This window comes from Trifolium pratense, linkage group LG2 (genome assembly GCF_020283565.1).
Source record: "Trifolium pratense cultivar HEN17-A07 linkage group LG2, ARS_RC_1.1, whole genome shotgun sequence".
In the NCBI taxonomy this organism is placed as follows: Eukaryota; Viridiplantae; Streptophyta; class Magnoliopsida; order Fabales; family Fabaceae; genus Trifolium; species Trifolium pratense.
In genome coordinates, this window is record NC_060060.1 from 72,852,047 (window position 1) to 72,879,134 (window position 27,088).

Genomic DNA, 27,088 nt, shown 5'->3' on the forward strand with positions numbered 1-27,088 from the left:
TATCAAAATTAGTGTCCGAGCCCGGCCCGGTACGGGTTGTCGGGCTTTCGGGCCGGCCCGGTTTATTTTTAATTTTTGTTTTTTTTACTTCTAGTGCTCAAACTCAACATTATAAATAAGATTAATAATTATCGCGCGTCCTATTTTTACTCATCTGCTACTATATTATATATATATATATAAATAATAATTCTCGCGCGCCTTATATTTACTCATCCGCTACCTACGAGTTTCTCGCGCCCAATTTTGACGCATCCGCTACTTAGACCATCTCCAATGGTTTAGTACCTATTAGGTACTCATGGTACTTATTAGGTACTACCATTGGAGCACAACACATTTTAGTACCAAATAGGTACCACTTCTCAAATAAGCACCCTCTCTCTCATAGTACTTAATAGAATTTGTGGGACCCATTTATAAATATGTAGAGTTATTGATGAAATGTGTAGTTATTTGTGGGACCGGTTTAGAATTTTTTAAGAGGTGCTGGGTTGGAGAGATTGAATACTTATTAGGTATTATTATTAAAAAATTATAAATGAGTGATGTGTACATGTGAGACCCACTTAAGTACCCAAAATTAGATTTCTCCATTGTGAATGCTCTTACGAGTTTCTCACGCGTCATATTTTTACTTATCCTCTATCTACTAGTTTTTCGCGCGCCTTATTTTTCTCATCCGCTACCTACGATTTTCTCGCGCCCAATTTTGACGCATCCGCTACTTACGAGTTTCTCACGCGTCATATTTTTACTCATCCGCTACGTACGAGTTTCTCGCGCGTCATATGTTTACTCATCCGTTATATACGAGTTTCTTGGGTGCCCTATTTTTACTCACCCTATTTTTACAAACTAAGTACAAATCATCTAAAACAAATTATTTATATTTATTTTTAATTTTAATTTTTTCGGGCTTGCGGGCCACCCGCGGCCCATTCGGGCTAGCCCATATTTTAATCGGGTTTTACAGAGCCGGGCTAAAAAGCCCGGAAATAATTCGGGCTAAGATTTTCAAGGCCCGAGCCCGGGAAAAAATCGGGCTTGGCGGGCGGCCCATTCGGACTAGCCCGTTTTGACAGCTCTAAGTGTAATGATTAGAAATTTCACCCTTTAAGATACGTAATAAATTAGATGTCCGAAATTCGAATCCATAACCCTTGTATATAAAATATCATGTCCCCAATTAAATTAAACTCACGATAATCAATTGTGTTTTTCTTTAACCCTTTGATGTAAGGATAAACGAGCTAGTAAAAATAAATAAATAAATAAAATAGAATTACCATTGTCATTAGATTCGGAGCTGCTGAGTGTCTGAGTTACAGGAGTCCATGATATGTCGGCTGTGAGATTTTATACCAAGTTACCAACACAGGAGGGAGGTGGGTTACTATTACATGATGACGACTCGATCCATTTTGGAGGTAAAAAAGGAACCAAGATTTGTTTTACAGATGACAACATAATTAATACCTAAACAATGACAACATTATGAATCTAACATTAAACAAGTCTCAACAAAGTAAAAACAAATTCACCAATATAAAATAAATCCAAAATAAATAGAAAAATACCTACATTTACTTAAATAAGTGTTGTATTTTATTAGGTTGAACCACCTTATTTTATCAAGAGTTTTGTCTGACTCACTCGAAAAAAATAAAATACTAACTCCATAACACTTAAATATACAATGAACCTAAAAAATTTTACTTATAAAGTGTTACGAATGAAGTAAATAAAAGACAGATTTCAAGTAACTCTCGGGCCGGCCCGCCCGGCTTCATTTTCACTTTTTTTTAAGCGAGTTCAATGGGGTGGGCTAACTAGAGGGGTTCAGTTCAAAACTTTGGCTCTAGCCAACAAAAAAGACGGGTTAAAAGGACCGGTCCGACTGATGGGGCCCATTTTTTCACTCCTAAATTTTAATAACAAATAGGCTTAAATGTAATTTTGACCCAAATTTAACAACCATTCTATTTTGGCCCCCAAAATTCAATTGTGTGATTTTAAAATCCTAAGTTTCACAATTGTTCAATTTTAGCCCCCAAGTTTCAATTGTGCGATTTTAACCACCAAATATACCCCATTTTGAATTTGCTAACCCTCGTTGACTGTTGCATTAACTCGATATTTTTTCTAGAAAAGCGATCTAGTTAACTATTTTTCTTACTTTTTATCTTTTATAATATTATACAAATTTAGAAAAGGATAAAACTTATGTGCATTGTTTTAGATGATTTTTTACTATTCATCTCACAAAAAAGTAGTTTTTATGATTGAAAAACTGTTTTATCTTATTTTTAAAAAATTAAAATATAAAAAACTAAGTCTTTGCAAGAGGAACGGTAAAAACTGCAACTAAAATAAATAGATGTAAATTCTGTCCTTTAAAAAGATATGCATAAAAATTACGCATGTCAAAATTTCGTTCCTCTACCCCCATCATTTTGAATCTCCAGTTGTAGTCACTCACTAAGTCACTATCCATAAAATTGTTTGGTATTATTTACTTTAGTAATCAAATTGTAGTGATATGTCGGTATAAAAGCACTATCCTAAAAGTTAAATATTTTTTGTCAAAAAATCAAAGCACTATGTTTGTTGTCGATCAATCACAAAATTATACATAATGCCCAATCTAATGCCTCAAAAGAAAAAACATGGAGTATTTGCCACATTAGAGTCACTAACTCATATTAGATTATATACAAGACTGAGATTAACAATACAAATTAAATGTAGATAACTACTCGTTGGCTGACTAAAAGTTAACTTTTAATATCTTCATATATAATCGATTTTTCATTCCAAATCATTAACTTTTAATATCTTATAAGTTACAACAAACATATTATTTTACCGTGTCTTTATAATATTAATATTTATTAAAAAATTTATAATTTACATATCAAAAAATCGATCCAAATTAAAACGTGCTAAATTGGATCGGATTAAATTTTTTTAATCAACCATTCAAAATCGAATCAAACCGTGAATAATTTTATCTTTGGATCAGATGAGTTTTACCTCAAAACTGATTCAAACCAAACTGGGAACACCCTAACTAAAATCAACTAATAAACAAAGACTAACTTGAGCAAGACATTACTCGTGCACAGTCACACACGTTAACCCCCAACGCAAGCCATATTTGCTAATGCATCCAGACAAGAATTTGCTTCCTTATACGTGTGACAAATTCTAACTTCCAACTCCAAAACTAAGAGCCTTCGAATATTTTGAATCAAAATTCACCCTTCTGGAGTCCTACCTTTCGCCGATTAGTAGAATGCCACTTGATAATCCACATGAAGAAGCTCTATTTTGAGGCCAAGGCAACTACAAACAATCAAACACCTCCAAAGCTCTGTTATATAGGCATGGCAAACTCTTAAGCACCGCAAATTCACTTGCCATCCCCCCCCGACTGTGTAGAGACGAAGCCACCTACAATAAATGACCGCCACGCTTGTTAAAAAAAGTGACCGCCACTAGATATACTTAACCACCTTCTCCGCTGGACTGCTACAAAAGTGACGATCATAGCTCTGAACTCGACACAACAAATCCAACCAAAGCTACCTTGGCAGCACACTATCACTGTCATGTATCATTCTATTACGACAATACTACAAGTAATGGCATGTCGTAGACCATAATTCTGTCCACATAAAGGAAAGGAAAGAGATCGAAAAGCACATAACCAAACTGAACGCCATGTAAGTGGGTATTCAGATAAAGGGGAGCACCTTGCTATATCATGAAAACACGCACACGCACTGTGACCATAGTAGCTGCATTAATCAAAGCATATATAGAAGTGGAACCTTCCAGAGCATCGGGTGACGCGTGAACATTCAAAAGATTGACAAAGATGAGATAGTAGAAATAGGGCTGGGAATAAACTTAACTGCTGGGGAAATGCACATCTTCTTATTCTATCTTTTTCCGAATCTCCTTAATGAAATAGTCACAAAACTAGGGATAGATCGCTCAGGGGGAGTATATATTAGAGTATATATCTTGAAATATATCTTAGGATTAAATTTTATTTTGTTTATTTTTATTATAATTTGTTCTGAATTTATGTTTGAGTCTATGTCTTCATATAAGCAAGATTAGTCTTTTGCAATCAATTGTTAGTATTCAATATTTTATGATATTGATATTATTAGAACTCTAGCCACTTTTGTCGTTGAGAAATGGCCGACCCACAACAAGTTCTTCCAGCCCTATGGAGTATAATTGATGGCACTAAAATTAATTATAACTTGAAGACAATTTTTTTGCTTCAAAAAACTTGAAGACAATTTTTTTGTAATCCTCCGTGCGCAATCGCGGAGACTAAATTTCTCAAAGTAATTGAGATTCATTTAAGTGATTGTTGTTTTTGAATTCTATGAATGAGTCCTATCATAATTTTACACTAATATTTATTGTTCAACTCAATTATATATACATATATCTAAAAATATATACTATTTTAAATTCAACTCATTTTTAGAAAAACTAATTTTATAAAAATAACTTTTATCGCAAAATCAAACCCATTCTAAAATATAGTTTAATCAAAGTGGAGAAAAAGATAGGTTTATTGAAACAAGGCTTTAATGCATTTTTGGTCCTCCTATTTTGAAAAACTTGAATTTTTCATCCACCTATTTTAAAAGTCATCTTTTTGATCCCATATTTTGAGAAACTTGAACTTTTGATCCCCCTATTTAATTTGGTCAAATTTTTGTTGATGTGTCAAGCTATATGATGATGTGGCAATGTCAATGTGGACAAATCATGTTCCATATCATTAATTTTTTTAAAATTAAATATTATGTTTTTTTATTATTAAAAAATTGCAGATATTTATTTTTAAAAATCATTTTTTTAATAAAATTAAACAAATTCAGAATTTTGATGAACATACTTATCATGTTCATCAATCTTCCCCAGATCTCAAAATAAAAAAATAAATAATAACTTAACAATATTCATCTTTCTTCATCATCTTCAACCTAAAAAAAAGTCATACTCAAAATAAAATCCTAACTCCATTATCAGGAACACACAATTTGGTATCCATCTTTCTGACGCGAGTAACAATATCCATGAAATAACCATTATCAACAAAACTCATCTTTCAAGAACAAACAATTTCCAAAACTCTTACTCCATTATCAACAAAGAGATCCGAAAATCTAGAATCAAGAGCAAACGAGATCCAGAATAAAAAAACTGTTTTGGTTGCTGAAGTTTGTTTTTCTCTTTTGTCTTGCGTATTGGTCATGGAACAACATTTAGTAGGTCCTAAATTTTTGTGGTTTTGAATGAAATTTATAAAAACAAACATTAACACCATGGAAAGCGAGTGGATTGATTAAATGGATTGGATTTTGGAAACATGAGAAAAATTGAAAAAGGAATGGATTGATTGAATTGATTGGATTTTTATGGTTTTTAATTTATGGGATTTTAGGTTTGAGTTTGTGGGTAGAAGATGAAGATGGAGAGAGAAAAAGATGAACATTGTTTGAGTTTTTATTTTTATTTTTAAAAATATAATATTAAAAATCCATAATATTTTTATTTTTACTTTTAAAATATAATATTTGATTTAAAGAAAAACATTAATGACATGTAATATGATATGTTCACATGACCATTGTCATGTCATCATTGAGTTTGCCACATAAGCAAAAATTTGACCAAATTGAGTTTGGGGATCAAAAGTTCAAGTTATTTAAAATAGGAGGATCAAAAAGTTGACTTTTAAAATAGGGGATCAAAAATTCAAGTTTTTCAAAATAGGGAAACCAAAAGTGCATTAAAAGCTCGAAACAAATTACAAGTAAGAAACACCATATCTCTGGTAGAGGATGTGTTCCAACATGACCCGCATCTTGTGCGATCTGGATCCTCGGCTGCGGCAAATATCTGCTGCAATGCCTGCTACCAAATCTGGACCATCTGATTGATCTCGTGGCTTGAACAAATATCATTGATTGTGCGGTGGATACAGGTTAACTAAATCTACATAATTGCGCGTCTTCGTTTCCGCGGTGGTGTCGACGTCATGCAATCTCATCTGTGGCGGAAAAGAGGAGGGTGGTTGCAGTGAGCACTCGAGCTTGTGCAACACGGTGCAGAACATACTGTGGTGTGGTGTCACCGGCATCGGGAGGAAAGTGGAACAGTCTCTTCAATAATATTCTCGAAAAATCAGAGAAATTGATTTGTTCATCATTGTTTTTCAATTACTTGATTACACAACACCCATTTTTTGTCTAATTGTTTAGAAAAACTGAATTTCAAGGCACAAATTTGTTGAATTGAAGATGAACCTGAATAACAAACACCCACTTCGATATCATTCCTTTGTTTAGATCTTGCAAAAGCATAAAAGGATTATTCTAATTTTGTTGGAGTATACAGTAACAATGAATCTTCTTCATGTAATTTTAAGTTAATTATAATTCATTAAATTGAATTCTATTTCTATTTGAGTTAATTCTACTTAGGGTAAAAGCTGAGAGATTGATTTTTACAAACGTGAGAGACTCTTTCATCGATTATTTGAGTAATGTTCATGTTGGGGATTTTGTGTCTTTTATTTGATGTGAAACGAATGGTTTTGCGTCTTTTATTTCAAGCCATGTGATCAATCAGATGGTTCAGATTTAGCAGCAGGCATTGCAGCAGATATTTGCCGCAGCCGAGGATCCATTTCCGCATCTTGTGCATGATCTCACCCTAGTTATTAATTAATTAACGTTATCTTCTCTCCGTTAAAGCAGACATTACATAAATTGATATATACGTCACACTCTTTATTCATTCTCATTCACATCAAACCATATGTACGTACTTGATAGTAATAATTAACTTATATTACAACTGATCCGTAATACCTTACTCAACCGACAAATATCAATATTATTAGGCTAAATACCTTCATGCAGATTTAAATCCGAGGACTCGTAATTATGTGTGTGAGTTTTTGACAGCGATTGCCATATCTTACAACCATGCGGGATTCTTAAGAGGTGTCACCACAGCCTTAACTTGCAAGTAATTATGAAGACTATAGATACCTCTCTCTCTTCCTACACCACTCATCTTGTACCCACCAAATGGAAGCATCAAACACATCAAAGCAATTAATCCACACCGTTCCTGCACTCAATCCTCTCATCAATGTAGTGGCTGTGTCCAAATTCTTTGTGAACACGCCAGCAGCAAGACCATAACGTGTATTATTTGCCCTTCTTATTACTTCATCAGTGTCTCTGTTGTATTCACCAAATCAAATTAGATTAGATCATTACCCTCAATTATTTCATTTGTCTTTTTGGATCAAACCAAAAGGACAATATGTGAAAAATGGGAATTTTAGTATAGTTCTACTTCTATGTATGAGTCGTACATACTTGAATTTCAATATGGTTTGAACAGGGCCGAATATCTCATCCTTAGCTATTTTCATGTCATCCTGATTAATCACTTGCGTCACATATCATTTATAAAAAAAATAAAAATATGATCATTGTATGTCTTAAGCGGATTTGAATTCTCTACCTTCAAAAACCCTAAATTCACCTACATTCATAAAAATGTTAGGAGAGAGATATTATGCATGGTAGATAGTAATGACAAAATTGACCTTAAGCGCATAGTATTAAGGTCATCAAATTTGATGTGCATAAAGTCTTTAGAGAATATGAATTAAGAGGGAGTGTTGAATTTTATAAATTCATTGTGTAATTCATATCTCTAAAATTGTTACTTGTTGTGTAAGTAACTAAAAGTTGGTGGTAACCACTTGCTTAGGTGGCAAGCAATTGGTTAGTCTTGTTAGTTAGTGAGGCTAACAAACTCAATTAGTTAGTTAGAAGTGTTTTAGAGTTAGTTGGAGAGTTGTTAGAGTTGGTTTTTAATTTTGTGTATGTGATTGCTTGGTGTGTCAAACAAGGTTTATAAACGCATTAGATGCATCATTAGTGAATGTAACTATTTCTTTTGTGCCCCAAAGTGGATGAATAAAAACTCTCATTTTTTTCTCTATCTCTCATCTTCTTCAACATACTCCATAACCAATTTCTTCATTCTTTTCATTGTTTTGTGATCAAGCCTGTAAAACTGTGAAACTGCTTATGTGCTCATAGGTGCGCCCTGAGTCTGTGCAGTGTGTGTGTGATCTTGCAAGCTTGTGAGTGTTCTAGTGTGTGTGTGTGTGCAAGTGCTTATTGATGCGCTAACATCGGACATCAAGAGCTTGGTTCGTGCTATAACCATGGCAACATACAATAATGGCCAATTCCTTGCAAATTTGCCAATCTTGGATGGAAAGAATTATGATAGTTGGAACAAGCATATGAAAGTCTTGTTCAATTATCAAGATGTGATGGATCAAGTGACTAATGGTGTAGATCCACTCACAGAAGGTGCAACAGAGAATCAAAGAACTCAACACAAAGAGTTGAAGAAGAAAGATTTCAAAGCATTGTTCATCATTCATCAAAGTGTACCATTCTTCACCAGAACTCATATCTTCTTTAGTTGTCACCATGAACATAACATTGATAATTTTTAAATGTGTTTTTGTTTTTTAATTCATATCTCTAAAACTGTTACTTGTTGTGTAAGTAACTAAAAGTTGGTTGTAACCACTTGCTTAGGTGGCAAGCAATTGATTAGTCTTGTTAGTTAGTGAGGCTAACAAACTCAATTAGTTAGTTAGAAGTGTTTTAGAGTTAGTTGGAGAGTTGTTAGAGTTAGTTTTTAATTTTGTGTATGTGATTGCTTGGTGTGTCAAGCAAGATTTATAAATGCATTAAATGCATCATTAGTGAACGTGACTCTTTCTTTTGTGCCCCACAGTGGATGAATAAAAACTCTCATTTTTTCTCTATCTCTCATCTTCTTCAACATACTCCATAACCAATTTCTTCATTCTTTCCATTGTTTTGTGATCAAGCCTGCAAAACTGTGAAACTGCTTCTGTGCTCATAGGTGCGCCCTGAACCTGTGCAGTGTGTGTGTGGTCTTGCAAGCTTGTGAGTGTTCTAGTGTGTGTGAAAGTGCTTATTGTTGCGCTAACATCGGGCATCAAGAGCTTGGTTCGTGCTATAACCATGGCAACATACAATAATGGCCAATTCCCTGCAAACTTGCCTATCTTGGATGGAAAGAATTATGATAGTTGGAGCAAGCAGATGAAAGTCTTGTTCAATTATCAAGATGTGATGGATCAAGTGACTAATGGTGTAGATTCACTCACAGAAGGTGCAACAGAGAATCAAAGAACTCAACACAAAGAGTTGAAGAAGAAAGATTTCAAAGCATTGTTCATCATTCATCAAAGTGTACCATTCTTCACCACAACTCATATCTTCTTTAGTTGTCACCATGAACATAACAGGTACACTTGATGCCTGATGTTAGCGCAGCAATAAGCACTTGCACACACACTAGAAGACTCACGAGCTTGCAAGATCACACACACACACTGCACAGGCTCAGGGCACACCTATGAGCACATAAGCAGTTTCACAGTTTTGTAGGCTTGATCACAAAACAATGGAAAGAATGAAGAAATTGGTTATGGAGTATGTTAAAGAAGATGAGAGATAGAGAAAAAAGGAGAGTTTTTATTCATCCACTTTGGGGCACAAAAAAAAGAGTTACGTTCACTAATGATGCATCTAATGCATTTATAAACCTTGCTTGGCACACAAAGTAATCACATACACAAAATTAAAAACAAACTCTAAAACACTTCTAACTAACTAATTGAGTTTGTTAGCCTCACTAACTAACAAGATTAACCAATTGCTTGCCACCTAAGCAAGTGGTTACAACCAACTTTTAGTTACTTACACAACAAGTAACAGTTTTAGAGATATGAATTACACATTGAATTTATAAAATTCAACAGTTCAGCAGTCTTTACTACAACAGTACCACATGATAATGCAGGCCACTTTTCAAGCAAACAACAATAATGGAAAGTTCCAAGGTATGATTTGTCCTGCAACCCCAATTGGTTCATGTAATACTTGTACATGATAATTCCCATCAGCTGGAACTGTTAGACCATGGATTTTATCCGCCCAACCTGAGTTTATTGCAGGTGGAATAATATCATATCATAAAAAAATCGCTCTAATGTAAATGATTGAACATCTGTCCCCGTAAATATAACTCAGTTAGCAGGGACATTGTATGTAGTATGCAGGGACTGGGGTTCGAACCCTGGTATATCAACTTATTCACCTTAAAAAATGAAATTTTATCCAGTAGACTACTTGACTAAAAACAATGATTAAACATCTAAATGGTTTCAGTGTTCTGTCTCACCAGCATAGTAGTGAAGCATACGTACAAACATGGGTACTTCAATATTTGCAGATTGTTCATAAAGCTTGCCATTGTTCCATGTTTCCAATGCTGCAAGTTCATCACTATGTTTCTCAACCAAATCAGCGACGCGCAATAGTATCTGTGATCTTTCCTGCAGGGGTAAGACTTAAGACACACTAATATAGTTGGTTAAAATATGAGTTTAATTCACTAGATAAGTTTGAAGTATTAAATTCACTATATATTATGGAGTAAATCAGCATTGTGGTGTTTGAAATTGTAAAAATCAGTCAATTTAGTCTTTCAAATTTGTAAAATAGATGTTTAGTCCCATAAATTGAATCATGTCAATTAATTTAGTCTTTTTTCAAAATTTAACTCAAGGATTTTAAGGGTTTCATGTTTATTGGTTTTGATCAATGTTTACAAAATATATACTCTTTTGATAGGGGGCTAAATTAATTGATCTTCTGTAATTTAAAGGACTGTTTAGTAAAAAGAAATTGAGTCCCCAAATGGTGATTGCAACAATGTGGACCAATGTTCGAGACCCCATAATAGTTTTTCCAATTTTGGATTGGACCAAACTCAACACTGCAAAATTAACTTGTACCATCTTATAATTTGAGTTAAACCCGACTCAACCCTATAAAATCGAGTGAAAATTGTCTCTACTTATAAATCAAAGTTTAGACCAGCTCACATCATCTCACATCATGTGTGACTCTTAACAATAGTAGTAAGTAAGAAATTGGAGTATTAACATTTGTAACTACAAATTTCAAACCATAGTTGAATGAGTAGCAGAAATAGTAGACTAGAAGCATGGGAAATTCATACATAAGGGGTCATCTTTGGCCATGGTCCTTCATCAAAAGCTTTTCTAGCAGCAGACACTCACTAGTAGAAAAAAGCTATTTTACATCTGGCGAAAAGCACTTTTTACATCTGAACAATTTCAGATGGAGGCGCACGAGGCTTAGTAAGTATACACGTTTTACATCTGGCGTAGTCAGATGTAAAAAAACACTTTTTACCTTTGACCTGACCAAGGCGAAAATCAAATATTATTTTTTTAAAATTAAATTGGTCTTTTTACATCTGACCAAGTCTACCGGATGTGAAATCTTAACTTTATTTATTTTATTTTTTTTGAAAAACCTGCGTTTTTTTCATATATTTTAAATCTTTTTTTTTTATTAAAAAAATCTAACCCACAATGCCCACAATGCCAACAATATAAAATAACTTGCATCAAGAACATAATACTAAAATTCAACATCCATAGCCAAATTCAACATTCAACATATATATAGTAAGAATAATGCTAGCAACACACTCTTTAACAAACACACTCCAACACACTCTCTTTTATTGGTTGAAATTCACATGGGTCCCATAAAAAAATATGGACCCATATAACTTTTATGGGACCCATATAAATTTTAACCAATAGAAGAGAGTGTGTTTGTTAAAGAGTGTGTTGCTAGCACTCCTCATATATATATATATGCAAAAAAAAATACGAATCAATCATCATGTGTTATTAACGTAAATAAATATTAAAATTTACGCCACACTTACTTTGGGAAAAATCCATGAAGCCTTCTTTCTATTATCAAATGTTGCTAATTGATGAACTTTAAAAGCACTACAAAAATTTAAAAATCAACAATGCTTTAATAGGCAGTAAGTGGATGAACAAAGGCAAACTAAATAACGTAATAACTTACTTTGTAAAAATACTCTTCGCTGCTTCAGGTATCTTATGGTGTAATGAACAAAGGCAAACTATTACATTGTCCTTAGGACACATAATTATTAATTGCCAATGCCCGCTGTACACATGAAAGAACAATTATTAGTGACTATGCTATAAAAATAAATAAGAAAATACATGTAGCTTATCAATGACATAAGCTATAAATATATATATATACTTACTCCCAAAGATGTGGTGCTAAGTAGAACACTTTGTTTAGATCACGCAACTGATTTTGTATGTATTGTTTACCCGCCTTTTGAAATGAGACTGGATTTGATGCAAAACTCAATTGACATGGGTCCAAAAATGCAAATAAATCTGAGTTTTTTGTGTCTATGGAAAGACGATGCATATACCTGAATAGTAAAGAGAGAAAAAACATAAGACTTTTACATAAGACTATGCATATACCTGAATAGCAGTAACAAAAATGTACTTACGTGCACCAAAGCTGTAGAATTGAATAGTCAAGCCATCTATCACCCACCAATAAGTAAGGTTCAACCTCATCCGTGTTATTCAATATATACAAATGTGCATGAAGAATTACATGAGCACTCATGCTCTTGACATTTAAACCTTGTATACCCCTACCTCCACATCTTCCATCGTGACGAGACTTAGGAACCCCTATAGCATCCGCTTTTGACAAATAGTTTGAACAAAACTGAATAGCTTCTTCTGCAATGTACCTCTCAACGATCGATGCTTCCGGACGGTGCGGGTTTTTTGTATACCCTTTTAGGATCTTCATATATCGCTCTATTGGATACACCCCCCTTAAATAGATGGGTCCGCACAATCTAATCTCTCGTACTAGATGAACAATTAAGTGAACCATAATGTCAAAAAATGAAGGAGGGAAATACATCTCCAATTGACACAAGATAACTGCAGCCTCATTTTCCAACTCGTTTAACTTCAATGGATCAATGGCTTTACAACATATTGCATTGAAGAATAAGCACAACCTACTTATAGTTTTCCTAACATTGTCAGGCAATATCCCACGAATAGCCACGGGTAGGAGTTGTTGCATCAACACATGACAATCATGAGACTTTAAGCCAATTAATTTGAGATCTTTCATTGATACAAGCTTCTTGACATTTGATGAGTAACCATGTGACACTTTGATACTTTGTAAACAATCCCAAAAACTTGTTTTCTCTTTTTTAGACAAAGTGTAACATGCTGGTGGCAAATATGTCCTATTATTTATTTGTTGTGGTAATAGCTCTTTTCGTATACCCATCAAATCCATATCAAGACGAGCATTATACCATCCTTTGTCTTGCCTGCAATGTTGAGAAGTGTTCCGATTACACTATCACATACATTTTTCTCCACGTGCATCACATCAATACAATGTCTTACATCAAGACTGGACCAATATGGAAGATCAAAGAACACCGACCTCTTTTTCCATGCAATTTTCACATCAGGCTTTTTTTTCACATCAGACTTTTTTTTGGCCTTTTTTTTGCCCTTTCCAACGTCCTTTGCAACGTCCTTTCCAAAGACAACATTAATATCACGTTGTAGTTCATAAACTTGCTCTCCAATTAAGGGCTCCGGAGCAACATCATCCTCCGGGTGATCATTGAAAGCTTTCTGCAATCTACGATATGGATAATAACGGTTTAGAAATCTCCGATGCCCAAGATACACAGTCTTCTTTCCCTTTTTCAATTGCTTGAATCTGTGTCTTTTGCACACATAGGACACGCTAGGTGCCCTTTAACGCTATACCCAGACAAATTGCCATATGCCGGAAAGTCGTTGATGGTGCAAAACAACATTGCACGCATATTGAATTGTTCTCCAGAATACGCATAAAAAACATCAACTCCTTCTTCCCACAACACTCTTAAATCATCAATTAGGGGACTTAGATAAACATCTATGTCATTTCCGGGTTGTCTTGGGCCTGAAATCATCATCGATAACATAATATATTTACGCTTCATGCACAACCAATGAGATAGGTTGTAAATCATGAGCAGAACAGGCCATGAACTATGGTTAGTACTTTGATTGCCAAACGGATTCATTCCATCAGTAGCAAGTCCAAGTCTAAGGTTTCTCGACTCCTTGCCAAAATTTGGAAAAAAAGAATCGATTTTCTTCCATTGCAAAGAATCAGCTACATGGCGAATTTGTCCATCACATTTTCTCTCTTCTACATGCCATCTAAGATTCTTTGCGTCATTTGCATTAGCGAACAATCTCTTGAACCTTGGAATTATTGGTAGGTACCATACAACTTTCGCGGGAGAACCCTTTTTCGTCACCACATCATCACTAGAATCACCATCTTTCTTTTTGTAGCGTGACGCCATGCACTTCGGACAATGATCAGAGTTTACAAACTCTTTTCTGTATAATATGCAATCATTAGGGCATGCAAGTATCCTTTCATACTCCAAACCCATCGGACACAATACTTTCTTCGCCTCCACTAGTAGAAAATGGACTTTTGGCTAAGAGATTCCACTACTGGTATGTGAATACCAGTAGTGAAATACATTTGACCAAAGGATTCCACTACGGATATTTGAATACCAGTAGTGAAAAGTTCATAGACAAGGGATTTCACTACTGGTTTTCTTAAATCAGTAGTGAAAAGTAGACACGGTGGCAATGTTGTAATTACGTTGAAATTTGTTTTAATTGGATTTCACTGCTGATTTGGTATTCACCCGTAGTGGAATCCCTTAACTTAGAATGTATAGCGCAGAGTATGTTCATTTGTTCATTCATTCATTCCCAATTCCCTTAACAACGTTTCGCGCAGAACGAATTGAAGAACGAAGTTTTCTTATCATCTTCTCCAGAACGAGTTTCACAAGGTCATCAATCATCAATCATCAATCATCTTCTTCGTCATTCCCAATCATCTCTCAAATTAGGGCACAATCGGAACGACGAACTTCACAATCGGAACGACGAACTTCTTCTTCTCCAGAACGAGTTTACTTTCGGTACGTTCAATTCTTCCTCCAAATTTCTCTTTATCTAATTTAATCATAACAGTGTTAAGATTCGGTTTTCTTGCTGATTTGTTTGTTCTCAACTCGGTTATCCGTGTTTACTCGGTTAATGATCGTGTAAATGATGCCCATAAGGTGTTCTGTGAATGTTCTTATAGAGATGTTGTTTCTTATAATGCTATGATTGATGGGCTTGTTAAAAGTTTTCATCTTGATCGTGTACGTGAACTGTTCGATGAAATGCCTCAAAGTAAATTTTTAAGCGATAGACTTGTTTAAAAAGCATGGTATATAGCACAGAACTAAAGACTATTAAGTATGTGCAAGAAATGTCGTAGAAAAATAGCTTTATTTTGTTGGTACTCTTGCAGCGTTATTTTAAAACTATGCCATCAATTTCAATCCTACAATCAAAACCTTTTCTTTAGACAATCATCAGTTAAGGGAAGAGTGCAGATGTCAGAAAGCTCTAATTAGTTTTCTTAATCTCTCTAATATATATTTTCTCCCTTTTGCTATCAAGTAATTAGTTTTCAGCTTAAATATTCTCTCATTCAATATCTTTTTGGTGTACAACTTTTGTTTCAATATATTTGCAGTGGCTTTAAGGATTTGTTTGACTGGAAGCATTTTATTGATACATTGAAGGATGATGTCCACATAGTAGAGACATTACCACCTGCCTTTGCCGGAATTCACCCTTTCTCAAAAACTCCAATATCTTGGTCTAAGGTAACCATAGCTTGTGTGCTCAAAATATGTTGATTAATTGATTTACCACATTCTTGTTGTGTCATCATAATTTATTTAGACGCTTTGTGTCAATGCCAACATATTTTGCACATCATATAATTGCATCCTCTTTTACCGATGCTTCGGATTACGGTCAATGAATATACATAGTGCTTATGCTTATTTTCAGGTTCCTTATTACAAGACCGAAGTTCTTCCCCTCCTAAATCAACACAAAGTTATCTATTTCACACATACCGATTCACGGCTTGCTAACAACGGCATTCCAAAATCCATACAGAAACTAAGATGCCGTGTAAATTACAGAGCATTGAGATATTCAGCTCCAATTGAAGAATTCGGAAACAAATTGGTATCTAGAATGCAGCAGAATGGAAATCCTTATCTTGCCCTTCATTTAAGGCAAGTTACAATCACAATATTGTAATACATTTGTAAGATCAATTGCTTCAAATAAATGTTCCATTTCTAATCACCTTACGATCTCTTCTTTGTTATAGATATGAGAAGGATATGCTTGCATTTACCGGCTGCAGCCACAATTTGACTGCAAAAGAAGATGAAGAACTGAGACGGATGCGATATGAAGTCGGTCACTGGAAGGAAAAAGAGATTAACGGGACTGAAAGGAGATTGCTTGGAGGTTGTCCGTTAACTCCAAGGGAAACTTCCTTATTACTTAAAGCACTTGGTTTTCCATCACTTCAATAATCCTCTATGGTTCTATTCCTAACTGGTAACTTGAAAAATGGTTTCTTTAAGCTTCATAATTTTATTTTGGATCATAATTTCTTGACTGGAACAACCCCTGCTTCTTAGATTGGAGGTTTGGTTGATGAAACTGCTTTCACCGGGAATTAATGTTGCAGCAGGCGTATATCAGTGGGGTGAGTGTTTTTGTTAGCATTCATAATTATGGAATTTGCTACTATGGATGTGTTTGCCTTATTTTGATTGCATAGGGACTCATGTGTTTTGGGTAGGTCTATTGGCTGTTGGTGGTTAAAATTTATGGTATTTTAGGCAAGTATTAGGTCTTTATATCATGGTATTTTAGTGTTTACCTACATGTAGATTCAACACCTAAAAATTATGGTTAATCATGTTTGATGTCGTGGTTAATGAAATTATGTTGATTACTAATGTGTGTTTACATATGGTATATCCATTAACCATTCATTACAGAATTAACCACATATTTGTACTTTCGTTTTAGCATTGCGTTAACAATGGAGCTTGAATCCATCTCTATAATGATCTGATTTGCACTGCGTTAACAATGCAGCTCGAATCCATCTCTATAATGATTTGATCTGATTTGCACTGATTTGCACTTTGACTTCTCATATTACTTTTCCTTTTAGGAATGCAAGTTCAGGTTCACAATATTATTTCCTCTTCATATCACAAGTTATCTGATTGATGCATTCACCATTTGTGTATAAATTGTTCTGTTTCTGGTATTTTCTGATGTGTAATAGTTTCTAATGCAGTGGCAGTGGTTTATTTAAGACTATGATTGCATTCAAGATTTGCGTATAAATTGTTTTGTATCTGGTATTTTGGGGTTGAGTAATGGTTTCTAATGCAGTGGTTTATCAAGGGTTAATTTAATACTGACATGATTTTATCATTTTAAAGCTTAGAGCGATCTATTAAGTTTCTAGCATTTAGCAGTAGAAAAGTACCATATACTCTTATTTATATGAACACAATGTATAGAATAAATGAATCCCTAAAACTTGGGGATTGTAAGAGATGACATTGTGAAATTGGTTCTATTTATGAAACTTCCATAGCATAGAATAAAAAAGGGCGTAGGAAACAATCACAGACATATTAGTTACATTCAAGACTCCCCCTCAAACTATAGCATGCATGTCATATGCATCCAGCTTGCTACATATCTGTACTAGGACTTCGAGAGGACTTTGGTAAATATTATGCTAGTTGATGCTTGGATAAGGATCTCACAAATGTATTGTGAACTGTGGATGATGTGTAAAATGTAGATATATGTTGGTGTTCTTTCATTTCTTTGTTTTTTCTTTTGTTTCGGGGGGCAATATACAGTGCTAATAATAGCCCTTCCGATGGTAGATTTTTGTATAAGACTGTTGCAATTTTAGCCATATGAACAAAGTATTCCTTTATGTGTAGACTCACATTGTCTTGAATCATGTTAGTGTATAATATTTTTAGTGTTAATAGATCTTCTCAATTTGGTTACTTTGAGTGCCAAAGTCTAGTTATTACAAGAAGCATAAAAAGAGGTACCAATATTTATGGTCTGTTTGTGATGCCTAAAAATGGTACAGGAAGCAAAAAACAAAAAAAAAAAAAAAAAAAATCAAACATACCACTACTGGTATTCAATAAAACCGACGTGGAATCCCCATTTCTTTAAAAAAAACTGGAAAACCATACATACCACTACGGATATGTGTAAATACCCGTAGTGGAATCCCCATGATTTATATTAAAAAAATTTGAAACCATACATACCACTACTGGTATAAATTATAACCGACGTGGAATCCCATACATACCACTACGGGTAATTGGAAAAACCGACGTGGAATCTACATAATTTTAAATAATAATTAAAGAAGAAATTAGGATACCACGACGGGTATTAAAAGACCCGACGTGGAAAGTGAGGACTTACAACGACGCCAGCATTCACTACTGCCACGGCCAGTAGTGGAAAGTCCCTTTGGCCAGTAGTGGAATCCCCTTTCTGCACTAGTGCTCGTAACACCGGTTTGGTATTACGTTACCTTCAGGAAGCATTTGTGTCAACAATTCAAGCAATTCGCTAAAACTTTTGTCGGTCCACCCATTCTTTGCCTTCAGATTAAACAAATTTAACACCGCTGACAAACGTGTAAAATTTGTGCATCCCGGGTACAAAGGTGTATCCTTGTCGCTGCATAAAGTATCATGCACATGAGCCATCTTAAACGAGTCTTCTCCGATATCACGCGTCATGTCTTCAAGACGATCATCCATATCTACACTAACGTTTTCGCTTTGGGACACATTTCGCTTTGTTACTGCTTCACCGTGCCATATCCATTTTGTATAATTTTGACAAATCTCATTGCAAATGAGATGACTAAAGATTTGGTCCTTATGAATTTCTTTTTTATTTCCACAAAGAACACATGGACATCGAAAATGTACATTACTTTTAGGAGGAATATTTTTTTCGTCATTACTTTCGGGAGTCGAAAGGTTTTTTTTAGCATTACTTTCGGGAGATGGAAGATTGATTTCAGCAAATCGAAGAAATTCAATCACTCCCTGTTCAAACTCAGCACTTAATCTATTAGCTTTCATACAACTACGATCCATACCTATGTTGTGAAATTAAATTAAAACATTGTAACACCAATTAAAGTATTGGTTTCGTACCCGATGGGAAACCAATCACTTAAATGAATCACTTAAACTTTACCACTAAACTTTAAATGAAATAAATCACTATATACCAACATTATGAATTCACTGAAACTTTAAATGAATCAGATTTCAAATTAATCACTTAAACTTTACCACTATATACCAGACAAAAAAATCACTGAAACTTCAAATGAAATAAACATTATACCAGATAAATTATAAACAACAACAGATTTCCACCATATATACCAGACAAAAAATCATTGAAACTTTAAATGAAATTTAAAAAATGTGAAAATAACAGTAACAAAAAATAATACAAGCAAAAAAGGAAATCACGAAACACAAAGAGCTAAAACCAAGTAGAAACACAAAGAAATCAGGAAATTGAATCAAGAAAAGGAAAATATTTAAAAAAACGATTAAAAAAGAAAGAAGAGTACCTGAATCGATGTGAGAGAGAAAGACAAGCTTCGATTCGTGAGAGTAGAGGCCGGAGAAAGAAAGACAAGCTTCGATTTGGAGTTAGGGTTCGATTTGACGAGTGAGAGAGAGGACGACTGCAAGTGAGAGAGAGAGGACGACTGAGATAAGGCAGTGGTTCAATCTTGTCGCCGGTAGAGGTCGACGGCGCTGAGGGTTTGCATCGCGAGAGAGATAGATTGTGTTTTGGTTCTTTTTTTGTATTCAGCTGATTGCGTTTTTTTTAGTCTTGCGAGAGAGAGATCACTTAACTTATGCTTTATTGGTTCCAAAATTTTTTTTTTTTTTTTTATTCAACCTGACTTTTTATATCTGTGGCTAAATATGGCCAGATATATATATTTTAGATAATTTTCACCATAATTACAAGATTGCCACCGCGTTTAGTTATGCTTCTGGTACATTGAAGGCAGATGTAAAAAGTCTTGTCTATATATTTTTCACTTCTGTGGATATTGAGACCAGATGAAAAGACTACTCCATATAGCGTTTTACATCTGACATATGTTCGTCAGATGTAAAATGTTTAAGTAATATGTCATATTTTTACTAGTGACTGCAAGATTGATATCTTCTTTATCACCATCAGCAACATGAGCAAACACTTCCCCACTTCGTGGATCATAAGCAGGAAAAGTTTTTCCTATTCACAAAAAATAAGTTGTTACATAAAATTCTGCGTGCTGCCATGATGATCAAATAGGATTATGATTCTAGATATATATATATATATATATATATATATGTAAAAGAAGTTTTTTTTTTTTTTTTGGTAGAAAAAAAGAAGTTTTATTTATTTAGAATGCAGAATCATGTACGTTTCCTATAAACGAAAAAACAAGTCATAGTTTATTGTTCGGTGTTTTCGTTGTCATCCTCCTTAAATTTTATGTCTTAACACGTTGCAAATTTTAGTAGTATACTGCCATGTGAAAGCCAAATCATTCATATCTCAATTTTATTTTATAGTAAGTTCTGTCTGTAGACCCTCCCCTGTTTTCAAGTTAACACCATGAGTAATATAAAAATCCTTATGATTAATAATTTAGTTGGCCTATGAACTAGATGTATAAGATTTTAGGGCTCGTTGGGCCCAACTTTTTTTAGAACTTATGCAATTATTATGCAATTTTTTTATATAATAATAAGTTTGTCAAGGTAGTTTATGATAAAATAGCTTATAAAATTACAATTTTCACCAGTATGAACTTATAAAATAGCAAAAAACCTAATTTATATTGCATAAGCTCTAAAAAAGCCGGGCCAAATGAACCCTTAATAAGGGAGTATAAGTTAATTGATTATTTTTATGATTAAAATAATAATTTAGTTGATTTGTGTTGTGAATTCGTCTATAAAATCACACCAATAAAAGAACTTGATGTGTGGAGCAATAGAACGGCAACCAAATAACAAGCGGAATAAGCAATAATAATAACCGATAAACAAGATAAAAGAGAAGAAAGAACACAGTAATTTGTTTACCCAGTCGGTCCAATAATGACCTAGTCTGGGGGAGAGAGCAGTTCATCCGTTCCACTATATCAAAGAGTAACTTTACAAAGAAATTCCCAATTGAGTTACAAGAATTAATCCTAATTCTACCCAAAACCCGAATCTCTTCCCGTGGCCAAGAGACTCAATTTGATAAGTGTTTCCCAAGGTGTAATCAATCCCCTTTGCCCAACCCTAGAGTTATACCAAGAGACAACCCCTCTTGTTTCTCTCTAAAACCCTAGCCTTGTGTCGGCGGTAAATCCTAATTGAAAACCCTACATTATTGCTCCCTTTCTCTCTTTTTTCTATGAATAAAGCACTCCCTATTTATAGAAAAATATATGCCAAAAAATTAGTAACAAATCTGTTTTAAAATAAAACAAATCCAAGTCAGAGTAGCCTCCAAGAAAAGACTTTTTCCCAAAAAAACAGCAAAACAACACATGCTGTCAAAACGCGCTACGCCTGGGCGTGAGCTCCCACGCCTAGGCGTGAGAAGGCAGAACTGATCCCAGTTGATGAGGACATAATCCAAGACATATAAGTGATGCAATCCAAAGCTTAGGAGGACCTATGAAAAGGGCTTGTGCAAGAAGAATCAATGATGTCTTAGTTCACTTCATGATCGAATCCATAGAAGGTCCGACCCAAGTTGATGAAGGCTTGGCCCAAATTGAAGAAAAAGAACCAAAGTTGAAGATTATCATTCAAGCATGGATAGTGGAAAATAAAGAGCTCCTCCACTAAGCATATGAAAGTGGTGCACCAAGAAATAAAAGAGCACCACTATCTCTTCTTTATTTTGCACTTTCCTTGTAATAAATCAGCCCCACTATCATGATAGTTAGTGGTTGAAATCCTTTTGCTTTCTTAGGAGTTATTTTTTTTGCTTATTACATCATCATAAGCCTTTCCTATATAAAGGAGGCATGTAACTCTTGCCAAATCAATGAATTTTGTTAAGTTTTACACATTGTGTAATTGAGAGCATTTGCTCTTAGGTTCTGGATTGGACCAAAATTGATCTTATCAAGGAATCCTTTTCTTGTGGTGATCTTCATCCATAGGCTTATCATTCTCTCTTGGATTAGAAAGAGTGTGGCGCCCCTTCTACTTATTCCATTTCTTCTATTTTCCTTTACTTTGTTTCAATTTAGTTCCTAAAAGTGTTTGTGTCAAATTCTATCCTAATTTTCATCAAATGGTGTCCATCAAGTGGTAATCAGAGCAAGTTCCAAAAAAAAAAAGGGGCCAAATTGTGGTAAAGTGTCTTTATTCTTGTTTTTCATTATTATTTGTGTTCCAAATATCATTATAAAAAAAAGAAAAAAAAAAGAAATTGCTACTCTTTGTGTGTTCTTGCCACACTCTAAAATTTTCTTTGTCTCCTTTGTTATTCATTTTCTCCTTTGTTTTAGAGTTTTTTTCTGTTGTTATAAATATTTCACAACCATGTCTAGTCCACCTTCACCTAGAACAGCAGCTATGGCTATTCAAATGAGAGCCATGCGTGACCATTTTGAGAGATTGTTAAGAGAACAAGGTGAACAATTCCAACAAAAATTTGATGAGTTAGAAAGGAGGTCTAATGATGGTAGTGGTGATGAGGAGGAAAGAAGGCGTAGGAGGAGACAAGGGAGGGATCCTTTGAGGGGCATAAAAATTAAAGTTCCATCTTTTGTTGGGAAGAGTGATCCGGAGGCGTATCTAGAATGGGAGACTAAAATTGAGCAAATTTTTAATTGTCACAATTATTCTGATGTTGAAAAAGTGCAGGTTGCTTCCATTGAGTTCAAGGAGTATGCTTTAGTGTGGTGGGATCAATTGATCAAAGATAGAAGGAGGTATGATGAACGATCAATTGATACTTGGGAAGAGATGAAGAGAATCATGAGGAGAAGGTTTGTTCCTTCCTATTATCATAGGGATTTACACAACAAATTGCAAAGACTCACTCAAGGTTCTAAAAGTGTTGAAGAATATTTCAAGGAGATGGAAGTTGCCAAAATTAGAGCTAATGTGGAGGAGGACAATGAAGAAACCATGGCTAGGTTTCTTCATGGTCTAAATCGTGACATTAGTGACATAGTGGAACTTCATCACTATGTTGAAATGGATGAATTGGTACACCAAGCTATCAAAGTGGAACAACAACTCAAAAGAAAGAGCCAAGCAAGGAGAAGTTCCACCAATTTCAATTCTCCAAATTTGAAAGACAAGGAGGGTGCTTCATCTTCATCATCTACGGAGCCCATAGTTGAAAACAAAGGTAAAGCTATTGCACCTTCTCAAAGTGTTTCAACTAACAAAAAGGTTACATGTTTCAAGTGTCAAGGCAAAGGGCATATTGCATCTGAATGTCCAACAAAGAGAACTATGCTTATGGAGGAAAATGAAGAAGAGGGGGAAGGTAATAAGGATGTTGAAGAGAATGATGAAGAAGAAGAAGAAATACCTAGTGGAGAGTTACTCATGGTGAGGAGGATGTTGTGGAACTTGGTCAAAGAAGAAGACACCACTCAAAGAGAAAACCTTTTTCACACAAGATGCCTAGTCCAAAAAAAGGTATGTTCTTTAATTATTGATGGTGGGAGTTGTACCAATGTTGCTAGTACTCGTTTAGTGTCGAAACTTAATTTAGAAACAAAACCTCACCCTAAGCCATATAAACTTCAATGGCTTAATGAAAGTGTTGAAATGGTTGTTAATAGACAAGTTGAGGTTTGTTTTACAATTGGGAAATATGAGGATGTTGTGTTGTGTGATGTAGTACCTATGGATGCTAGTCATTTGTTGTTAGGAAGACCTTGGCAATTTGACAAGAAGGTTAGTCATGAAGGGTATTCCAACAAATACTCTTTTGTGCATCATGGCCAAAAGATTGTTCTTGTACCATTGAGTCCTAATGAAGTGAGAGAAGATCAAAAGAAAATGAGAGAAAAAAATGAGCAAGAAAAAGAAAAGAATGAAAAAGATAAAGAAAAGAAAAAGAGTGACAAAAGAAATAATGATGAAATGAAAGAGAATTTGATTGCAAAAAAAGGAGAGGTTGGAAATGCAATTGTTTCAAAACAGCACCTATATTTGCTATTTTGCAAAAATGTGGAGCTGCTAGCTAACACTCCTAACCCACAAAAGTTTCCAAGTTGTGTTGAAACTCATTTGCAGGAATTTGAAGACATGTTTCCAAAGGAGGTACCAAGTGATTTACCACCTATAATAGGAATTGAGCATCACAATGACCTCAATCTAAGACCATCCATGTCAACCAGGCCAACTTACCGAATCAATCAACCACAAGCTAAAGAATCACAAAAACAAGTGGCTGAATTTGTGAGAAAATTGCATGAGCAAGTGAAAATGAAAAATGGAGAGAAAATTGAAATTTATGCAAAAAAGGCTAACAAAGGATGGATGGTGGTTGTTTTTGATCCTGGGAATTGGATTCGAGTACAAATGAAAAAGGAATTATTGAAATCACAAAAGAAGTCCAAACTTAAGGGTGAAGAATTGTTCAATTCGAGGTCGAATTCTCTTCAAGAAGGAGGGAATGATGAGGACATAATCCAAGACATAAGTGATGCAATCCAAAGCTTATGAGGTCCTATGAAAAGGGCTTGTGCAAGAAGAATCAATGATGTCTTAGTTCACTTCATGATCAAATCCATAGAAGGTCTGGCCCAAGTTGATGAAGGCTTGGCCCAAATTGAAGAAAAAGAACCAAAGTTGAAAATTATCATCCAAGCATGGATAGTGGAAAATAAAGAGCTCCTCCACTAAGCATATGAAAGTGGTGCACCAAGAAATAAAAGAGCACCACTATCTCTTCTTTATTTTGCACTTTCCTTGTAATAAATCAGCCCCACTATCATGATAGTTAGTGGTTGAAATCCTTTTGCTTTCTTAGGAGTTATTTTTTTTGCTTATTACATCATCATAAGCCTTTCCTATATAAAGGAGGCATGTAACTCTTGCCAAATCAATGAATTTTGTTAAGTTTTACACATTGTGTAATTGAGAGCATTTGCTCTTAGGTTCTGGATTGGACCAAAATTGATCTTATCAAGGAATCCTTTTCTTGTGGTGATCTTCATCCATAGGCTTATCATTCTCTCTTGGATTAGAAAGAGTGTGGCGCCCCTTCTACTTATTCCATTTCTTCTATTTTCCTTTACTTTGTTTCAATTTAGTTCCTAAAAGTGTTTGTGTCAAATTCTATCATAATTTTCATCAAATGGTGTCCATCACCAGTTCTGCACGCCTGGGCGTGAGCAGGCAGAATCTCCCAAAAACATGATTTTCTGACTTCTTATTACCGAGATTTCAAGGCATATCCAACAATTCTCCACCTTGCCTTTAAATCGATGGTGATCCGATCAACCACCGTGCTGCTCTCTCCATCTTGAACCTCTATTCAAGATCACCGGATCGTACCTCCCTCTTCATCCTCGGAATGCCTTCTACTCTCATAAGATCTTGCATCCCACTACCATAGGATTTTAGGTAGCCCCACAAGATTCACCGCACCCTCTTCAGACTCCGAAGTGGTCAACTCCGTACCTCCCTGAAGAAACGCTTGTTCCCCACTATCATCGGCATTTTAGATAGTTCAACAAGCTCCACCATCCCTCTTCAGCCCCTGGATTGTGCCTTTTCCATCCTCCTGAAGAATCGCTTGCCTCCGACTATCCATGGATTTTTGCGATAGCCCTACAAGCCTTCACCACTCTTCGACCCCGGAATGCCTTCCGTACTCTCGAAGTTTTGCTTGGCTCCAAACCAACCTTGGAATTTTAGGCGGTTCCACAAGCTGCAACATCAAACTCTCCTTGTATCCAACTACCTCCAGCAGTCTCACAAGTTACCAAGTCTGATCACCTGTTGCTTTCAATTGTCACCCTGAAGATCCTCTCAAGGTCTTGCACTTCTTCAGCCACAATTGAAACATAACCCAGAAGGTCTCCATGGTCATCCCCTTTGGTTCAACAATACCACTCTCCTCCCTATCTCCGATTAGATAGCCAAGAGCTAATGTTGACTGTCTACCACTATTGGAAGACTCCACCTCAAACCGAGTTTCCACCAAAGTATACTCACCATGATCTCTACCTTGTAACACGCAAGACCTCTTCAACTCCTCTGAAACATACTTCAAGCTATTGTTAGTCTCTAACAATTACAGTTCAGTTCAACACCTAGTAAACCTTGTTCACTAGTCCAACTAAACTCATGTCACTAACAGGTCCACCCGAAGTCCCACAACTCAACCACATTATGAGAGTCACCACTAGTTATAGATGCATGATCAACTATCTTTGCATCTAAGTTCAGAAACATACCTCACATCGTGTAAAGAAACTCACGATTGTCAAACTTCGTAAGACAAACTGAACCCATACCTTGAACCTTCAAGCTTTCCGTTTTCAAGATGAACAACTCCACCTTCAACTAGCTCTAGAGTCTCAAAGTATTCATTCTTTGACCACATGTGAAAGGAGCATCCAACGTCCATGACTCAACACTCCACTAAATCTCAACTTCCACTAGCACCTCCGCATAATAAAGTTGTTGTTTCAGAAGTAACCCGAGTATTATTACCACCGCCTCTCCAGACCGATCGTCTTCGCCATCCCCATTAACTCGTTATCTTCGAGGCACCGAATAACAACACTTCATGTTTTACCCATCATCCCGAACATTAAAATTGCTTCCATCTTCACTTTCCATAATTCCAAATTGCTTTTGGAAAGTCCCTCGATATCCGACTTAGAACCCATGGTGCTCACTTCAAATTGTTCCGATTGCCCCACGGTGGGCGCCAATTGTTGTG

General features: G+C 35.2%; 1 protein-coding gene and 1 pseudogene across 1 annotated transcript; one reads left to right on the plus strand and one right to left on the minus strand.

Annotated features, from left to right (window-relative positions):
* Positions 1-7,020: 7,020 nt before the first annotated feature.
* Positions 7,021-20,607, minus strand: LOC123905395 (annotated as a pseudogene).
* A 2,103-nt stretch (positions 20,608-22,710) lies between these two features.
* On the plus strand, positions 22,711-24,858 carry LOC123905403. The gene is made up of 2 exons (XM_045955004.1): positions 22,711-24,084; positions 24,427-24,858. Exons 1-2 carry the CDS (start codon positions 22,711-22,713, stop codon positions 24,856-24,858), a joined length of 1,806 nt encoding a protein of 601 aa, XP_045810960.1.
* Positions 24,859-27,088: the final 2,230 nt, after the last annotated feature.